Source organism: Artibeus jamaicensis, unplaced genomic scaffold (assembly GCF_021234435.1).
Source record: "Artibeus jamaicensis isolate MK-2021 breed Jamaican fruit bat unplaced genomic scaffold, CSHL_Jam_final contig_415, whole genome shotgun sequence".
NCBI lineage: Eukaryota > Metazoa > Chordata > Mammalia > Chiroptera > Phyllostomidae > Artibeus > Artibeus jamaicensis.
In genome coordinates this window covers 37,872,936-37,890,764 of record NW_026521823.1, presented here as the reverse complement: position 1 = coordinate 37,890,764, position 17,829 = coordinate 37,872,936, and the positions used below count along the sequence as shown (strand labels likewise).

Sequence of the window (17,829 nt, the reverse complement as noted above, 5' to 3'; positions counted from 1 at the left end):
CTTGGCCACTTGTATAAGCTGGGCACAAAGCAGGCTTTTGGGGGGTGAGTTCATTCTGCAGCTGAGTTGCCCGGTAACTACGTGCCCACCTGGGCTGAGCTGGGGCAAACGGCGGGCTCCGCCCCAGGGAGGCCACGGAGAGGTGGAACCTTGGCTCCCTGTGCGTGTGGGTTGGTAGTTCCGACACCTGCGAGAAAGCAGGTGGTCAGAAGGGAGATAAACCAGCTACCTCTGTGTTTTTGAGTAGGGAGTGGAGGGCTGCGGACATTCTGGTGGTCCGCTTATTCGGCTTCCTTCCGGATACCTGGTCTTAACTTGGCGTCTTCGCCACCCGGTACTGTTTTTCTACCCCGGACCCAAGTCCCTAACCTGTCTCAGTTCCCACCTGACTCCGTGGAAGTAGGTGAAAGAAAAGAATACACTGAAGGACAAAAAAATCTTGTAGGAAAAGCTAAGTTGGGCATGTTTTTCTCTTAGCTTTCTTGGCACCTGTTTATCACGGGCTTTGGGGGAGGGGACCCTGTGAGTTTGGTAAGTGGAGAATTTAACTACAAGTCCTTAATTGTGAACATTGCCTCACAACTGAAACAGGCTTGAAGGGGGTTTTCAAACCGGTTAATGTTGAACCTGAAGAATCATATACAATAACGTTAAAAGACTAGTCCTTCGTATTTTTCTGTGCAATGGAAAATAAAAATCAAGGAGTAATTTTTTTTAAGGAAACTTAATCTCGAGAAGAGCTCCTGTCATTGAGAAAAGGCATATAGCTAGGGTTCTGCGTATTTTTACCATGGCCATTTTTGATGACGCTAAACTATAATAAAATTGTATAACTTGTTGCACATCTCCGAATCACAGATGAAAATATGGTGCCAAAGTTCAATAAAAAAAAAAAAACACTTCACCAGATGGTCTCCCACCAGAAATGCTGTATGGTTTTGTCTTACATTATCTCTCATTTATCTAAATTTCTTTGGACCATCCGTGAACTTCCCAACTACATTCCCTCCTGGTGCCTGTCCCCTGAACCTGTGCCTGCGCAGTGGGGAGTCCCTGAAGACCCCTGGTGGACGTGTTCTGTGTGCTACTGACTTCTGCTTTGGTGGTAGCAGGGCCTTTTAACTGACCCAGAAAAAGCAATGGAATGATTCTTTTTCTTTCACAAGTGAAAGTGACAGAATCAAGGGCCCAAGCCAAGAAGAGTACTTTGATGTCAGTTTATTTTTCCAAGCAGTTAAAATATGCTCCATCGGCCTTCTCTGAGATGCAACTGTTACTATTTTCTGTACTCAGGAGGGACCTCGTGGTCGCAGCCCAGAATTTTGTGTGCGCAGGCTGTGGAACTCCAGTGGAACCCAGTAAGTGTGGAAATGGACCACCCGCTTACGACACTGCGACGGGGCAGGGACTGGCAGGGGTGGGCAGGGTGCTGATCGTGAGAGAGGCCTTCAGCGATGAGCCCGTCTACGAGCTTCATACCGTGGCCCTGTTTCCTGAAGGGGCCGCTGGGACCTCCGGGTGATGGGACTGGCCTCTCGGACTCACTGCTAGTTCCCTCCCCACCTGGCACTCAGCTGCCGCCTCATGGCCTCCCTGCCGGTCCTCGGAGGCGGCAGGCTCACTCCTGACTTGGAATGCCAGCCACCCCCAAGGCAGCTTGCCTCCCTTCCTCCCTCCCTCCTTTTCTTCCTTCCTTCCTTTCTTCCTTCTTTCCTTCCCATCATCCCTCAGGAGCCCTGGCATTTTCCCCAGCTGGCCCATTGCAAACGTGTGTGCATTGTTCGACCCTCCCTGCTGCTGTTTTATCCCAGCCCTTGTTCCCCTGCAATACCCTCTCGGATGTTACCGGTGTTTGTCATTATCATCTTTCTCCCTCGTTGGTTCTCAGTTCCGCCAGGACAGATGCATTGTCTGTTTCACTTGCTGCTTTCACCCCAGCTCCTAACAAGGGTACCTGGCACACCGTTGGTCCCCAAAAGATAAATTTGTTGAAGGACCCAACAGCTTACCAAGAAGCTAGCCAGACTCCTTCGAGGGGGTCTGCAAAGGGGCCTGGGGGGATCATTCCTGGGCCAGCTGAGGCCTAGGAACTCAGGCTTCCCCGAGTCGGAAATGCAGGTCGCCCACTTGAGACCAGGAATCACTGGGTTCACAGTTCTCGCCATTGTGACTGATTTTCCTTACATGCTTCACCTTCCCAGTGTTGCAAGGACCCTCTCTCTTGGGTCCACTGAACTCTGGTGCCTCCGTAATACTGAGTCAGAAACTAGGAACAGATGACTCTGATTCCACCGACTCATCAAGTACTTCCCTAAATTCACTCAAACACGAACATGTGTGCCTGCAACAGCCGTAAACAGCCCTGGTCCCTCCCTTGTGCAGCCTGCCCACAGGAAGACATAGTCATCAGCTAAGTCAATATCAGGAACCAGGCACACAAAGAAAGAGAAAGTCGAGAGTGCCGGGATTTACAGCAAGGGAAATTGATCTGGGCCTCGGGTGGGTGAGAAGTTCCGGACAGAAGTGATTAGCCCCAGAAGAGTGGGGGTGGGGTGGGGGGTGGAGCATGAGCCGCCCTGTGCAAAGCACTGCTGCAAAGAAAACCTGAGCCACCAGAGGGTGAGAATGGAGGAAGCCAGGTGGCAGGCAGCCCACAGACTCTAGAGGCATTATCAACCGGGCAAACAATTCTGGACTTTTTGTGTGAAATCCCCATAGTTCTTAGGATAATTTTAACAACGTTTCATTTTTAGTGATTTTAGACTCACAGAGGAGTTGTAAAAATAGTGCAGATGTGCCGTGTACCCTTCCCGCAGCTTCCCTATGTTAACATAATCATCCCCGTGTCATGATTCAATCCGAGAAATAAGCACTGTTGCAATCCTGTTAAATTACTACAGACTTGGTGCAGATGTCGTGAATGACCTTTTTCTGTTCCAGGGTCCAGTCCAGAACGCCACCTTTGAATTTAGCTGGCACATCGCTAACCTCACACACACAGGGACATTTGAAAAGAGAGCAGCAGACAACTATTATAATGCTTCATACTGAAGCATGCTCTAACAATAGGATTATGAACAGTTACCACACCAAAGAAAATAACGCTTCTCTAACATGGTCTAATACTAGTCCATATTCACTGATGTCCTTAAGATGTCATTAATAGCTCATTTTTCTTCCCAAGCCTCAGCCAAGTCTCATCCATTGCATTCAGCCAGTATTTCTCGTTCGTTGGCTTTATTCTCGAACTGGGATGTGCAGTATGGTAGCCACTAGCCCCCGTGGCTGCTTAACACACGAAAATTAATGTAAATTAAAAATCCTGTTCTTTAGCGACCCTTGCTACTTTTCAAGTGCTGAACAGCTTCACGTGGCTAGTAGCTACTGCACTGGACGGCACAGGTGGAGAACATGTCCATCCTCACCAAGTTCTGCTGGACAGCAATGTTCTAGAATTTTTGCCCCCTATTTTTCCCTAAAATGAGGACAACTGTGGTTAAGAGCTGGGTTTCTTAGTCTTAGTGCTGTTGTTTTGTGGAGGCTGCCCCCTGGGGTATGGGAGGACATATAGCAGCTTTCACTAGAAGCCACTAGCAGCTTTCAACCCAGAATGTCTTGTGATGTGACAATCCGGCTGTAGGGTTTTGCTTTCCCCATGTCTGTACCCCCACAGCGAAGCTCATGCACGGCCGGGATTTAAGGCCTCCAACCCCTGCCCGGCTTTCCCAGCTGCCATGAGGGGCAGTATAGCTTCCGCCGCAACCTGAGCCTGGCCCTTGGGTGGGACCAGAGGCAGGGCCACGAAGGTGGGTTTTCCGCGCCCCCCACGGATCGGTGCTCACCTCCGCAGAGTTTGTGAAGCGGCTGCGGTACTGCGAATACCTGGGCAAGTACTTCTGCGACTGCTGCCACGCCTACGCCGAGTCCTGCATCCCCGCGCGCATCCTCGCCACGTGGGACTTCCGGAAGTACTACGTCAGCAACTTCGCCAAGCAGCTGCTGGACAGTATATGGCACCAGCCCCTTTTCAATGTGCTGAACGTCAGCCGCAGCCTGTGTGCGAAGGCCAGGAAGCTGGAGGCCGTCATGGTGAGCAGCTGATTTTTGGGGGGCCGAGTGGGGATCGATCCAGACAGACCCTCGGAGGGAGGGGCTTACCATCCCTGTGCAGCGGGTGGAGCTGACGCCTCTGGGCCCGGGCCTGCGCTGGCTGAGGCAAAGGCGCGTGCCAGATTTTATATTTATGCACAGTTATGCATTTATACAGCACTTTTTAATGTATTATTTTATAAAAACAAAAGTGGTGTATGTCTGAGTGTACAGCATGGCTTAAAGCACGTCATGAAATGATTATTAGTTCATATATCCACCTACTTACGCAGTGACTGTGCGTAGGGAGAGAACCTGAAGTCTGCTGGGACATTTCCGGTGTTTGATGCCGTGTTGTTAACTAGAGTCATCACGCTGTGCATCACACCTAACCGCATAACTGTGACTGTGTGCCCTGTGACCCCCATGTCCCCACTTCCTGCATCTACCCCCCACCCCCCCTGCCCCTGGGGACCGGTGTTTAAGTCTCTGCTTCAGTAAAAATTAACATTTTTACATTCCACACACCAGGGGACCAGGCAGTTTTTCTTCTCTCTGTGTCTGGCTTATTCCACTTCGAGATCCTCTAGGTTGTTGGAAATGACAAGACCTCCTCCTTTTATACAGAATTATGTACGTTTCTTAGAGGCCTTCAAGGATGTATGAACTTCAGGGTCCACGACACCTGGGTCCATCCTGGCCCATCTGAATCTGCACTCAGCCGCGAATCCCTGCTGTGTAGACTTGGTTTCAAAGGCTTGGGTTTTTGGGTTGCCCCGTTTCAAGTAACACCTCAGTTTGATGTGGACGTGTTCAGTGTCTCTGGCCACGTTGCGAGGACCCCGTTCCGTGTCTCCCCTTAGGAAATCCAGGAGCAGCTATTTCATGTCAAGAAGCTACTGAAGACCTGCCGATTTGCTGAAAGGTACCGCCCTGGGCTGGGCCAGTCTGGGCATGTGACTTGGGAGGACCCGTACCCTGTACACATTGCTGATTTTCTGCACACCTGCAATGCAAAGAGCCTCTCAGCACAGGGCAGTTGTCCCTTGGCATCTGTGGGGGGACTGGTTCCAGGCTCCCTCCCCACCCCCTGTGCTACCAAAATGCTCAAATCCCTCTTATAAAATGGCATAGTATTTGCATAGACCTATGTTTGTATATAGGCTACAGCAGGGTATGCCTACTGATAGATCACTTCATTCACGGAAATTCAGCACAGGGCTTGGCACATGGCAAATGTAAGTCTTGCTTTTTGGAATTTTCTGGGTTTCTTTATTTCTGAATGTTTTTGATCTGGGCTTGGTGGAATTTTTGGATGCTAAATCCAACCTGCAGATACAGAGAGAGGCACACAAACCCTCTCTTTAAAGTTATTAAACCCTCTGACTCACTAAGAGTACATTTACTTTGTTAAGAAGAGCAAGTCAGTGCAAGGATGAAGAAACTGTAGCCAGTGGCCTTTTTATTATTTTTAAATTTTGGTAAGATAAACATAACATAGAATTGTCCATCTTAACCACTTTTAAGTATTCGGTTAGAGGGGTTAAGTACACTCATATTGTTGTACAATCGTCATCCCGATCCATCCCCCCAAATATTTTCATCTCGTGAAAATGAAGCTCTGTGTTCATTGAACACCAACCCCCAGTCCCTCCTCCCCACACCTGTGACAATAACTAATCTACTTTATGTATCTACAAATTTAACGATTCCATATTTCACTCAGTGTAATGTCTTCAAGCTTCGCCCAAGTTGTTCACATGTCAGAATGTCCTTGCTTTTTAAGGCCGATTGTATGTATTGTACATACCACATTTTGTTCATTCATCCACCTGGGGTTGTTTTCACCTTGTAGCCATTGTGAATAGTGTTTCTGTGAGCAGGGGGTACCGATGGCTCTTTCAAAACCCTGGATAGAGCGGCATGTCAAACTTTTATCGGCCATATAGTATTCTAGACTATGGTGTGGTGGTCATTTAACTACTGTCCTACTACTGATAGATTTTTAGCCAAATAGAATTTAAATATCTTAATATTAAAATAGATTTTAATATTTTTAATTAAATCTAATAGTTTTAATAGGTATCTAAATATATTTCTAATCTTTTGTTATTTAAAAAACTAGTTACTTAGAATAGTACCCCCTATGTCCATTCATGTTTTTGCAAATGGTAAGATTTCATTCTTTTTTATGGCAAAGTAGTGTTTCATTGAATATATGTACCTCAGCCTCTCTATCCAGTTGTCTGCAGATGGGCAGCTGGGTTGCTTCCATAGGTTGGCTGTTGTAAATACTACTGCGGTGGACACGGGCGCACACCTCTTTTTAAATTGGCGGTTTGGATTTCTCCAGAGAAATACCCAGAAGTGGGATGGCTGGGTCATATGGAAAGTTTGCTTTTAAGTTTTTGAGGAACCTCCATCCTGTGAAATGAGTCAGTCAGAGGTGGACAAAGACCGTGTGATTTTACTCATCTGTGGAGTCTAAAAATAAACAAACTAGACTTATCCGGGAGCTACGCCACTGTGCTGTACACCTGAAACTCACATGATGTTGAATGTCAGCTGTTACTGAAACAATTTTTTTAATTAAAAAGCCTAGGTTTTAGCTGAATCTCTGCCCACATCCATAGGACTGTCCTTAGGATGAACTTCTAGAAGTGGAATTTCAGGGAGCCATGCCCACAAGGGTATAGGCATGGATTTTTAAAAGGAGACAGATGTTTAAGTGGCAAAGAGTAGGTCACTCAAGGAGTTAAAACTATTTGTTGTCCCAGGACCATAGATTTGAAGTTCTTTTCTTTTAAGGCTTCTTTCCATTTCTAATCTTTACATCATGATGATGTTTTACTTTGGAATGAAATCTCTTGGGGACGAGCTTGTCTCCTGCAGTTCCTTGGCCTTGAGGTCGACCTCGTGGCATTGGGTGACAGGTAAATTACCCCTCAGGTGCTTCGTTTTCTTGACTGTAACATGTACCAATACCCACAATTCTGCCCATCTGCTACAGTTTCTTTTTTTTTTAAATTTTTTTATTGATTATGCTGTTACAGTTGTTCTATTCCCCCTTTCATTCCCCTCCACCCTACCCCCCCATCCCCACCAGCCCCCCTTTAGTTTATGTCCATGTGTCTCAAGTCCTTTAGGTTCTATATTTCCCATGCTATTCTTGCCCCCCCATCTATTTTCTATCTACTGTCTATGCTACTTATTTTCTGTACCTTCTCCCCCCATCTCCTCCTCCCACTCCCCTGTTGCTAACCCTCCTTGAGATCTTCATTTCTATGTTTCCACTCCTGATCTAGCTGTCCTCTTAGTTTGCTTTTTGTTTTAGGTGTGGTTGTTAATAACTGTGAGTTTGTTGTCCTTTCACTGTTCATGTTTCTTTAACTTCTTTTTCTTAGATAAGTCCCTTTAACATTTCATATAATAAGGGCTTGGTGATGATGAACTCCTTGAATTTGATCTTATCTGAGAAGCACCTTATCTGTCCTTCCATTCTAAATGAAAGTTTTGCTGGATAGAGCAATCTTGGTTGTAGGTCTTTGGATTTCATGACTTGGAATACCTCTTTCCAGCCCCTTCTTGCCTGTAAGGTCTCTTTTGAGAAATCCTCTGACAGTCTGATGGGGACTCCTTTGTAGGTGACTGTCCCCTTAGCTCTTGCTGCTTCTAGGATTCTCTCCTTCATTTTAATCTTGGCTAATGTAATGATGATGTGCCTTGGTGTGTTCCTTCTTGGGTCCAACTTCTTTGGGACTCTCTGAGCTTCCTGGATTTCCCGGATGTCTATTTCCTTTGCCATCTTGGGGAAATTCTCCTTTATTATTTGTTCAAATAAGTTTTCCACTGGTGGCTGTGCCTTTCCCCCTTCTGGTACCCCTATAATTCGGATGTTGGAGCGTTTAAAGATGTCCTGGAGGTTCCTAAGACTCCCCTCATTTCTTTGAATTCTTGCTTCTTGACTCTTTTCTGTTTGGCCATTATTTGCTTTCTTCTGGTCCACTCCATTGATTTGAGTCCCAGTTTCCTTTTCACTGCTATTGGTGTCCTGTGCAATTCCATTCATTCCAATTAGTTTTGCCTTCATATATTTGTCTAATTTGTCGGTATAATCAACCAGTTCTGTGAGGATCCTGATGACCAGTGTTTTAAACTGTGCGTCTGAGAGTTTTGCTATTTCTTCATCGCTTAGATCTATGGGCTCTGGGGCTTTGAGATATTCTTGCGACATTTTTGGTCTGTTCTGGCCCTTTAAGTGTGAGAAGCGGTGCCTTGGACTCCCAGGTCGCTGGGTTGTGACGCTGTATGTGGGGGCGTGGTCAGAGCGGGGAAATGGTGACCCCCTCTGCTGTTTCTCACAGCTGGGTGAGGATCAGCGCCTTAGGTGGTTCACCTGGGTCTGGCCACTCAGAGTCGCTGGGTTATGACGCTGTATGTGGAGGTGGGGTCAGAGCAGGGAAATGGCGGTGCTCTCCCTGCCGCTTGCCACGGGGACCCGCCCGCCCCGGTCCAACAGCCCACTCCCTCTCCTGTCTGCCCGCGCACAAATGCTTGACCACAGTCAACACGCAGCACCCCTCCCCGCTGTCTCCCCCGAGGTCGCTCGCCTGGTTGCTCGCTCGGTCGCTCACTAGGTCCAACCCTGCGCCTGGATTCCGTGCGTATAGATTCCGCGTGCTTGAGTCCGTCTGACCGAGTTTTCCTGTGCAACCCCGTTTCACCAGCTGCTGGTTTCGCCCCTTACCGGTCAGGCTGAAGAATTTGTTGTTAACGGACTTTCGAAAAGTTCAATTTTCCATGTTCTGGCTGTGTTTTCTGTTGCTAATATTTAGTTGTTTCTAAACTTGGTTGTGTGAGAAGGCACGCCACATCCACCTATGCCTCCATCTTGGCGGAAGTCTGCTACAGTTTCTTAAACATCCGTCCTGTGTTTCACATTAAAAATATCAGTGGGACTCGTAAAGTTCAGAAAGAAAATCAGCACAACAGCTCCTGGCTGGACTGTGAGCTTGATAATGGTGTACAGAGCCCTGAGGGTGCAGAAGAGCATATAGTTCATGAGGGGTGGGCCAGGGAGGGGGCAGCCAAGGCTTCCGGAGAAAAAGCTGAGCCGGAAGAGGAAGCAGTGTGAGCAAGCGCCCCAGGCTGGATGGAGCATTAAATGTGGTTTGTTCTGGCTAGAAGGGCAGTCCAGTGTAGGCAGTGGCTGGCTTGGGAATGCAGTGCGTGGTGATGCTGCTCCCCAGTTTAGAGAATTTGGGGACCAGGAGGGTTTGGGGAATGTTGAACTCGGTTTCAAAAGCCCTTGGGACAGCCAAGTGCCCACAACAAGCCCACAGTTGGATACCCGGGTCTTAAGCCCCATCCTGAACTCCAGGATTTGGAAGCTTCATGCCTGTTCGTGATTAGTCGTTTTTGTGCCGGCTGGGGCAACTTTCGGCGATGGACTTGAAGTGGAGCTGGGATCAGTAAGGCAGTGAGTTGTCTATCCCAGGACATATTTCTGAGACTTGAAGTAACATTCGGTTTTCTTTTGCTCGGTGCGTGCATGGGCAGGCTGCAAGGGGCATGTTTCTCTTCCAGCTTCGTTGTTTGAAACCAGCATTTATGGCATTTTAATTGCTTGGCTTGCAAAAGCAAACTTGCCAAATGTAAAGTGATGAGTAAGGTGAACTTCTTCTTGGGGCTGTTTAAACAATCTGAGTTAAAAACGTCAGTGTGAGGGCCAGGAGGTAACAGGGGCTGCTCAGCCCACCCCCACTGCCCCAGGCCCTGTGAGGTGTGGCCCTGAGTCCTCCGTGTTTCCTCCCTGGCAGGGCATTAAAAGCATTTGAGCAGGTGCCCAGACACCTGACAGAGGAGCTCTACCTGTTCTCACTGGAAGACCTGGTCAAGGTCAAGAAAGGGTTGCTGGCACCCTCGCTCAAGGACGTTCTGAAAGCCGCTCTCGACCATGTGGAGGACTGTGAGGTAAGGTTCATGGGGGCAGGGGGCGGGGGGGGGTGTCCCTGAGCTGCCTCTCATGCATTCAGGGCCTGCACTGCACATTGTTTAACCCTTATAAACCCTGGCGGAAGTGCTGGCAATGCTATTTCCCAATGGGAACACGAGGTTCGCAGCTGTTAAGTCACAGGCCAGGGTCATTCTGCTGGTAAGCAGCAGGGCTGGGATGCACACCTGGGCCAAGCGACTTCTCATCTGGGGCGCCCAGCCCTGCTTGGGGCCAACCTCGACTCCCATCTGCCCAGTAGACCAAACACAGCAGCGTCAACTCAGCATTCAATGGCGCAGGAGCTCAGATCGACTAAGAATCCATGTTTAAAATCACGATCTTGGACTTCCGGCCAAAATGGAGGTGTAGGTAGACACACACTGTGTCTCCTCACAACCAAAAGAAGGACAACGACAAATTTAAAAACAAAAGATAATCAGAACTGCCAGAAAATCAAACTGTATGGAAGTCTGACAACCAAGGAGTAAAGAAGAAACACTTACCCAGACCATAGTAGGAGCAGAGATGGGCAGCTGGGCAGGGAGGACTCGCTGCGAGGCGATGGCTGGTGGACCGGGGGTCCCACATTCGTGTGCAGATAAACCAGGAGGAACAACTGGGGAGCGAGACAGACCTGCAACCCAGGTTTCAGCATGGGGAAAACAAAACCTCAAATCTTGACTGGAAACACCTGTGGGGGTTGAGGCGGTGGCAGACAAAACTCCCAGCCTCACTGGAGAGTCTGTGGGAGAGACCCACAGGGGCCTAGAATGTACACAAACCCACTCCCAGATAAGGTCAAGTTAAAGGAGTCCATCATCACCAGGCCCTGATTATACGAAATGTTAAAGGGACTTATCTAAGAAAAAGAAGATCAAAAATACGGACAGTAAAATGACAACAAACTCACAGTTATTAACAACCACACCTAAAACAAAAACGAACTAAGCAAATAATAGAACAGGAACAGAATCACAGAAATAGAAATCACGTGGAGGGTTATCAGTGGGTGAGTGGCGGCAGGGGAAGGAGGGGAAAGGTACAGAGCAGAAGTAGCATAAGTGGTAGGTAGAAAATAGACGGGGGAGGTTAAGGATGGTACAGGAAATATGGAAGCCAAGGAACTTATATGTATGACCCATGGACATGAACTAAAGAGGCGGAATGCAGGTGGGAGGGGGTGTGCAGGGCAGAGGGGAATACAGGTGGGGAAAAGGGACAACTGTAATAGCATAATCAACAAAATATACTTAAAAAAATCACGGTCTTGCTCTGGTCAGCTCGATGTGAAACTTCTCCATGCAGAATGGGCGCACGTTGGTGCTCTGATCCATCCACTGTGGAACGTAACATCCTGTTCCTCCCAGATGCTGGAAGTGTAAAAACTGATGCTTTTAGAGTTGTGTAGAAATGGTGCCCCAGGTTCTCCCTCCAGAGAAGCATTACCAATGATGATCTGAACTGTCGCCCCTCACAGCTGTGTCAAGGAAAGGGCTTCATCTGCGAATTTTGCCGGAGTGCGACCGTCATCTTCCCGTTTCAGACCGCAACATGTAGAAGATGTTCAGGTATCGTAATAAATTAGCAACATAAACTTTGGAGCTTGTTTTAATAATGAGGTACACAGTTAATAAAAGTCTCATAACAAGCACAAAATTCACATCAGCTTCAAGATAGCTAAGTAACACTAATTTAAATGATAATGATGCCGGTGTGTGCTTATGGGTGGAATTGGAGCTAATCGAGTTTTGGGTGTGTGGGGAGGAGTAGTATTTGGTTGCGACTGGGGTAAAGTGCGATGTCTCCTGGTGCAGGATTTGTAGAGAGGAGGTAGACGCTGTTTTGCCTGAGCCCTGATCCTTCTACGTCAGGACAAGCTCCAGCACCCCGTGAGATCCTGGTCACACCCAGCACTGAAGGGTTATCTCTGGCTTCTCTTGCGTTGCAATGGTGGAGCCCAGTAGTTGTCATAGAGCCCACGGGTCCTAAAACGTTTGCTGTCTGGCTGTTTCCAGAAGAGGCTGGCAGAGCCTTCTCTACTGCCTCCGTGCCCCAGGACACCCTGTGTTCTCTAACCTGCTTCATGGGAGAGGTCCGCCTGGAAATCTGCTTTCGTCCGTGATGTGCGTGGGCCCTCCTCTTAGACGGCTCTGGTGGTGTCTCCCCTGACTCATTAGACAGGGGTACAGTGGGGGCTCCTCTGCAGGGACACTCAGAGGCAGGGCTTCGCGTGCAGAGGGTTCACTGGGGCGTGGCCTTGGGCTCCACACCCATGACCGTGAGAAGGCAGCTGGGCCAGGCAGCGGGGAAGCTGACCCAGCTGTGGTTGAGTGAAGGCTCAGCCTGTGTCATGGGCAGCTCTGAAGCCGAGTGGCCTTCCGCATCATCTCAAATTGAAGACAAGGGGCCAGTGAGTCTTTAAACCCCACGTGGACCAGTCAGTCCCTCATGCAGACTGGTGCTACTAAGGGGACATGACCTTGAGCATGGAGTGCCCTCCCATTAAAGCCATTCCTGGAGAACGGGCTCCACCTCTGGAGCAGCCGGGGGGAATGCCCTTGGGGCAGAGCTGCAGCGTCCCCTCATCTCGTGACCCGTTGGGGCCCTTAGAGTCCCCTGTCAACCTGCCTGGTTTCTTTCTGCAAGCGTCCGGTCTCTGCACTCAGACCCTCTCTGTCCCCTTGGCTGATGGCCGTCCTCCTTGCTTGCAGAGTGCAGGGCTTGCTTCCACAAGCAGTGTTTCCAGGCCGCCCGGTGCCCCCGCTGCGCCCGGATTGCAGCCAGGAGACGGCTTTCGGAAAGTCTGCTCTCAGCGGCAACGTGATGCCCGGAGCACCGTGAGAACGACTGCCACGCCTTTTCGGACACCGGTGTGCGTCCACCGTGGGCGCGTTACTGTTTTAGATCTCGAGGATTGTATATTGAGAAGAAAGGTGGCCGATTTTCTCTCCATTGCATCGTTAATATGTTCAGAGTGCGGACTGCTGGTCGTGACTGGTGGCTTTGTTTACACGTGTTCACTGTCTTCGCTGCTACTGTTTTTTTAAGAGGTTTTGTAAAAATATTTATATTGCATTTGAATAGTTGTATTTAACGCATGGGGGAGCTTATTTTTTCATGCATTGTGACTGACAAGGTGAATGACTCAGTTCCTTTTCCTGTAAAGCTTGTTTGTGCGCTGGGCGGGAACGTCCACTGAACCAAAGCGCAACCCAGATGCCCTTGCTCGGGCTGGGTTTTCAGCCTCGGCGCCTCTGTACTGTGTCAGCCCTCCGGTCTGCACGACCCCCGGGTCTGCGTGGAGCGGTTCCATTTCCTCTGCAGCGCGTCAGTTTCAAGATGAGTCCCAGTTGCTTAACCACCTGGCAGGCGCCGTTTGAGGAAGCGACCCCCGACGGCGCTCCTGCCCCTGGCTCCAGTCAAAGCTATTTTTGTCACCTGTATCCAACGCACTAAGTCGAGGGGACGCGTGGGTGAACAGAACACATCCCTGCCCTTTGGGATGTCGTCTCGTAGATGCAAAATTGAACATGAGAGATCCAAAGACTTAAATAAGATGTGGGAAACTGTCGTCGGTGACGATGTGATAAAGGTCGTCCGCATCCCCATCCAGTCCTGTGTGTGTTTCATTCAGTTGGAGGACGCTGAGCACTTGACCTACACGAGTGTCCCCTATCGTCCTGGTGTCTTCTCGTCCTGTCACTTGTTTTCCCATCCGCTACCTCTGCCAGCTCTGTGTCCCCATTGACGATGTGAGCCGTGTCTCTTTTAAATGGAAATATTGTCACAGGGGAGAAGGCGAAAAGGATCTAAATTAAAACAATGTTCTGTTCTTACCTGTACCCTGTATTCCGTGTTAGGAATCAAGGGGCAGAGTGTATCTCGATATTCCTTCTGACAGCTCTATGAAGTTCACGTCGATACCTCCACTTTGCAGGTAAGGAAACAGGCTTCAGAAGCAGCAATAACGCACCCAGGTTCCCCCGAGCGGTGCATGGCAGAGCTGGGCTCGGCGCCGCACTCAGCCTGCCTCCAAAGCCCGTGTTCCTACTCCCTGCCTCTTCTGCATTACGCCTTTGAAATAGTATGAGCAAACCCAACTTGAACTTGTCAGTGCTGCTCCGACCTCAGTCAGCGGCATTGGACTGAGTGCTCTCGCCCCTTGCTGAGCGTTGATTTGATTAAGTTTCTGTGGCATCTGCATCGCTGGAAGGTCTCTGCGTTTATAAGGCGCTGAGAGCGTTGGGGGGATGGGCACATCTCTGATGGGAGAAAGAATGCACAGCCGCCCCCAGGAAGCAATGCTCTTGATTTTTAATTCAAGAACGAAGCAGTGGAAGTGGCCGTTCCATGGATTTGGCTGAGAGGTGGCTCCTCCCCACCGGGGCAGCAGAGACCCCTTCCTGGCAAGGTGCGTGTTAGAACAGAGAAGTGGTTTCAGCCCACGGCAGCGCCTGTAGGGAAGTAATTCGCTGTGGCCTGTATTGCTCTTTAGTGGGATTTGCTCCTTCTGTGGGTTTTGCATGCGACGCTTTGGCTGCCAGAATGATGATGAAGACACACACTTTCTTGGCACACTGTCACCCACCGGGAGCACGGAGCTGCCCTGCTGCGATCCCAGTGGTTAATTCCTTGGGAAATTGCAGTGACATGTTCTTTATAGTCATGACCCCCAGTGGCAGGTGGGGCCTGAGATGGTACCAGGGGGAGGATGCGGGGAGTGAGGGGCGTGAGCATCTGGAGTGTCGGCTGGGGTGAGAATTGTTGGATTGACACGCAGATCTGCTGCTTCCTCACCGGGTGACCCTGGGCAAGATGCTTCAATTATCGGAGCCTCTGCTTGTAAAATGGGGGAAAACAAGTACATGCCGTTGACGTGAGGGTTCCACATAAGAAAGAAACACCCAGTGGAGGGCCCTGTCCCAGCAGGCACCCAATAAGTGGTGATAATTACACCTAAACAGATTAGAAACCGAGTTTTGCCACCTCTTTTCGATGTCTTTGTGTAAGTTACTCTCTGAGTCTCAATTTAATATGAGGACTAGAACAATACTTACTAATATGCGCGGTGTCCCCCAAAAGATATGTTGAAGTTGTGACTTCAGGTACCTTCGATGTGCGACCCGATTTGGAACTAGAGTGTGTGAGGACGAGCTAAGTTAAGATGAGGTGGTGTCGGACTAGGGTGGACCCTGATCCAATGACCGGAGTTCTTAGAAGAAGAAGGGAATGTGGACAGAGGTAGAGTCGGACGTCACAGGGAGACCGCACGGAGGCGGAGACACAGATGGGGCGACGTGTCCGCAAGCCGAGGGACATCAGGGGCGGCCGGCAGCCGGCAGAAGCGAGCGGAGAGGCCGGGGGCAGGCTCTCCCTCGGAGCCTCCAGAAGGAGCCAGACCTGCTGCTGCCTGGAGTCCAGACTCCTCACCTCTGCAGCTGGGAAAGAATAAATTCCCCTTGTTTTCATCCACTCTGTGTGCGGTGATTTCTTCCTAAGAAACAAACGCACCTGCCCTTTGGGGTTCTTAGGTTAAACAATGATTAAGCCACTTGGGTAAAAGAGCTAGTCCGGTGCCTGGCTCGTGAGAAGTGCATTGAGTATCAGACCTCTTACATTTGGGCAGCAAGACACAGAAAACGGACTTTGAGAGAGAAACAACGTAAAAGCCTGTACCATGTCCACAGGGTGAGGCAATAGCCAGGTCACAGCTCTTCATATGGATGGTAATACAATCATTAAATAATAACACAACAATAAACTGTGTTTCATGTACTCGCAACCATAAACCTACTTTACCTACCCCTCTAGGTTTGTGGGTGTCAGTATAGAGATCCCTGAAACTCAGCCTTAGCAAGTGAACACTCCTGCTTCTTCTACCTCCGCTCTTCAGCGTGGGAGAGAGCCACTTACCCTCGGTGATGGGACACGGCAGTGAATTTGGAAGGTGGGGTTTTGAATCTTGTGGAGGGGGGAGGCTGAGAGAGACAGAATTTGTTTTGGCTGCACCGGGTTCTGAGAGCTGTGTGCAGAGGAACAAGGGGTAGAAACAGATGTCAGAGTTTAACGAGAAGAGACAGCAGGAACGACAGAAGGAGAGTGAGCTGGGGACCAAGTGCAACTCGGTGAGAAAGTGATGGAAGCTGGAGGGAGGAGGCGGGCGTGGGAAAGGCCCGCCCCCGACAGTGGCAGAGCCCGTGCAGGAGACCAAACGCAGGCTCTCGCACCACGCAGCTCCACATTTAAAAACTGAACGTGCTCCGTCCTCCCACCTCCTCAGGACCCCGGGAGGCGGGCAGGTTTGGATTTCAAACTCTCAGAGCCCTGAGCGCTCTGCTCTGGAACACGGTGGCTCAGGGACATCTGGAGAAGGGCCGAGGTGGCCCGTCTATGCCCACTGCTGGCTCCGTCCCACAAGCTGCTGCCCTTGCTGCCTGTGGTGTTGGTGGGGCAGCGCAGCTCACTTGTAGGACAGTGGGCCGAGGGGACGGTTTTGAGCAGCCCCTGTAAGTGGCCTGGGGTCACCGGGGAGGGAATTCTGGAACACTCAGGGCACTGTCTAAAATAGGGGGTGGGGACTGGGGATGGGCACATCCCCTTGGCTTCTGTCCCATCACCTGGGAGGAGGGACCAAGGCAGGGGAAGGCCACAGCAGGGCCTGAGTTCTGGGACCACAGGGGACCCTGACTCCGAGCAGTGGGCAGGGGCAGGGGCAGAGCTGGGGCTATACTGGCTGTGGGATGAAGGCGAGGCGGAGGCCAGAGAAGGTGCGGAGGAGAGTGGAGAACTTGCCTGGGCTCTCTGATCGGTCTGTTAGGTTCTCAGCTCCCCTCCCACAGGAGAGCTGCCCTTCCACCTGTGAGGAAGTGGGCGGGGGCTCGTTTTCTCGGTTTGACACTATTTTCCAGTTGTGTGTGCCATCTGCCTCCTGTGACATCACTCATGGAAGCATCACTTCAGATTTCAGGGCAGGAAAGGGAACTGCAAGCCAGCAGGGGAACTTTCTTCAAAGAAAGAGGCCCTACAGTGCTCGTTTTCTGGAAGCGGCTTCCAAGCGCAGACGAATGAGACAGTGCAATGCCCTCCCTCGTTTGGAGGTGACCACAGATGGCCCATGACCGACAGCCCGCCTGTGGGTGGTGTGGCTGGTGTTAACAAATCATGTGTGACCTGGTGTCCGGGACGGAAGTCCCAGACTCCTCCTGGGTGTGTCTACAGTGTCCCTGCAGCAAGATGACGAACTTTCCTGGGCACCTGGGATCACCAGGACCATCTTCCTGGAGCCTGGGCCCAGGTGTCTACCGGCGTCTACCTGCGGGGCTCTCCTGCCACTGCCCCAGGTCGAGGAAGGAAGCATCCCCTTCTGCTTCTTCCTGACACTGTTCTGCCCTTGGGACTATCTACTTGAAACACATTTCAACCTTAAAAGCACACTAACATGGCCATTTGATAGGCTGTTCTCCTGTCCTCCCCACCATCAGCCCCACGAGAGGTGATGGAGAGCACATCGCCTTACCCCTGACCATGGAGGCTCTGGGTCTCCGCCCCTCCAGCCATAGCCGATGGGTAAGGGCTTACTGGGAGCTGGCGGAAAAACTTTATTACATCAAAGCGAGAGCACAGTTAATGTTTTTGTAAGTGTTGCCACATTGCCCTCCGGAAATGAGGAATCGAGTATGTTTGACAGCTTGAGAACTTCCATTCTCAGCTGTGTCCCAAATACCATTCTTTTTTCTCATTTTATT

The 17,829-nt window shown here is 50.1% G+C and overlaps 1 protein-coding gene across 11 annotated transcripts in view; it reads left to right on the top strand.

Moving 5' to 3' along the window:
* Nucleotides 1-13,920, top strand: part of RUBCNL (rubicon like autophagy enhancer) — a 35,588-nt gene extending 21,668 nt beyond the window's left edge. For 10 of the 11 annotated variants that reach the window (XM_053665553.1, XM_053665558.1, XM_053665552.1 and 7 more), the window contains 6 exons: nt 1,294-1,358; nt 3,851-4,089; nt 4,953-5,014; nt 9,909-10,062; nt 11,562-11,652; nt 12,796-13,920. In XM_053665553.1, coding sequence (XP_053521528.1) covers nt 1,294-1,358; nt 3,851-4,089; nt 4,953-5,014; nt 9,909-10,062; nt 11,562-11,652; nt 12,796-12,908 — 724 coding nt within the window. In that variant the 3' untranslated portion in view covers nt 12,909-13,920. The other variant, XM_053665560.1, reaches the window with a different exon arrangement.
* The last annotated feature ends 3,909 nt before the right edge of the window (nt 13,921-17,829 follow it).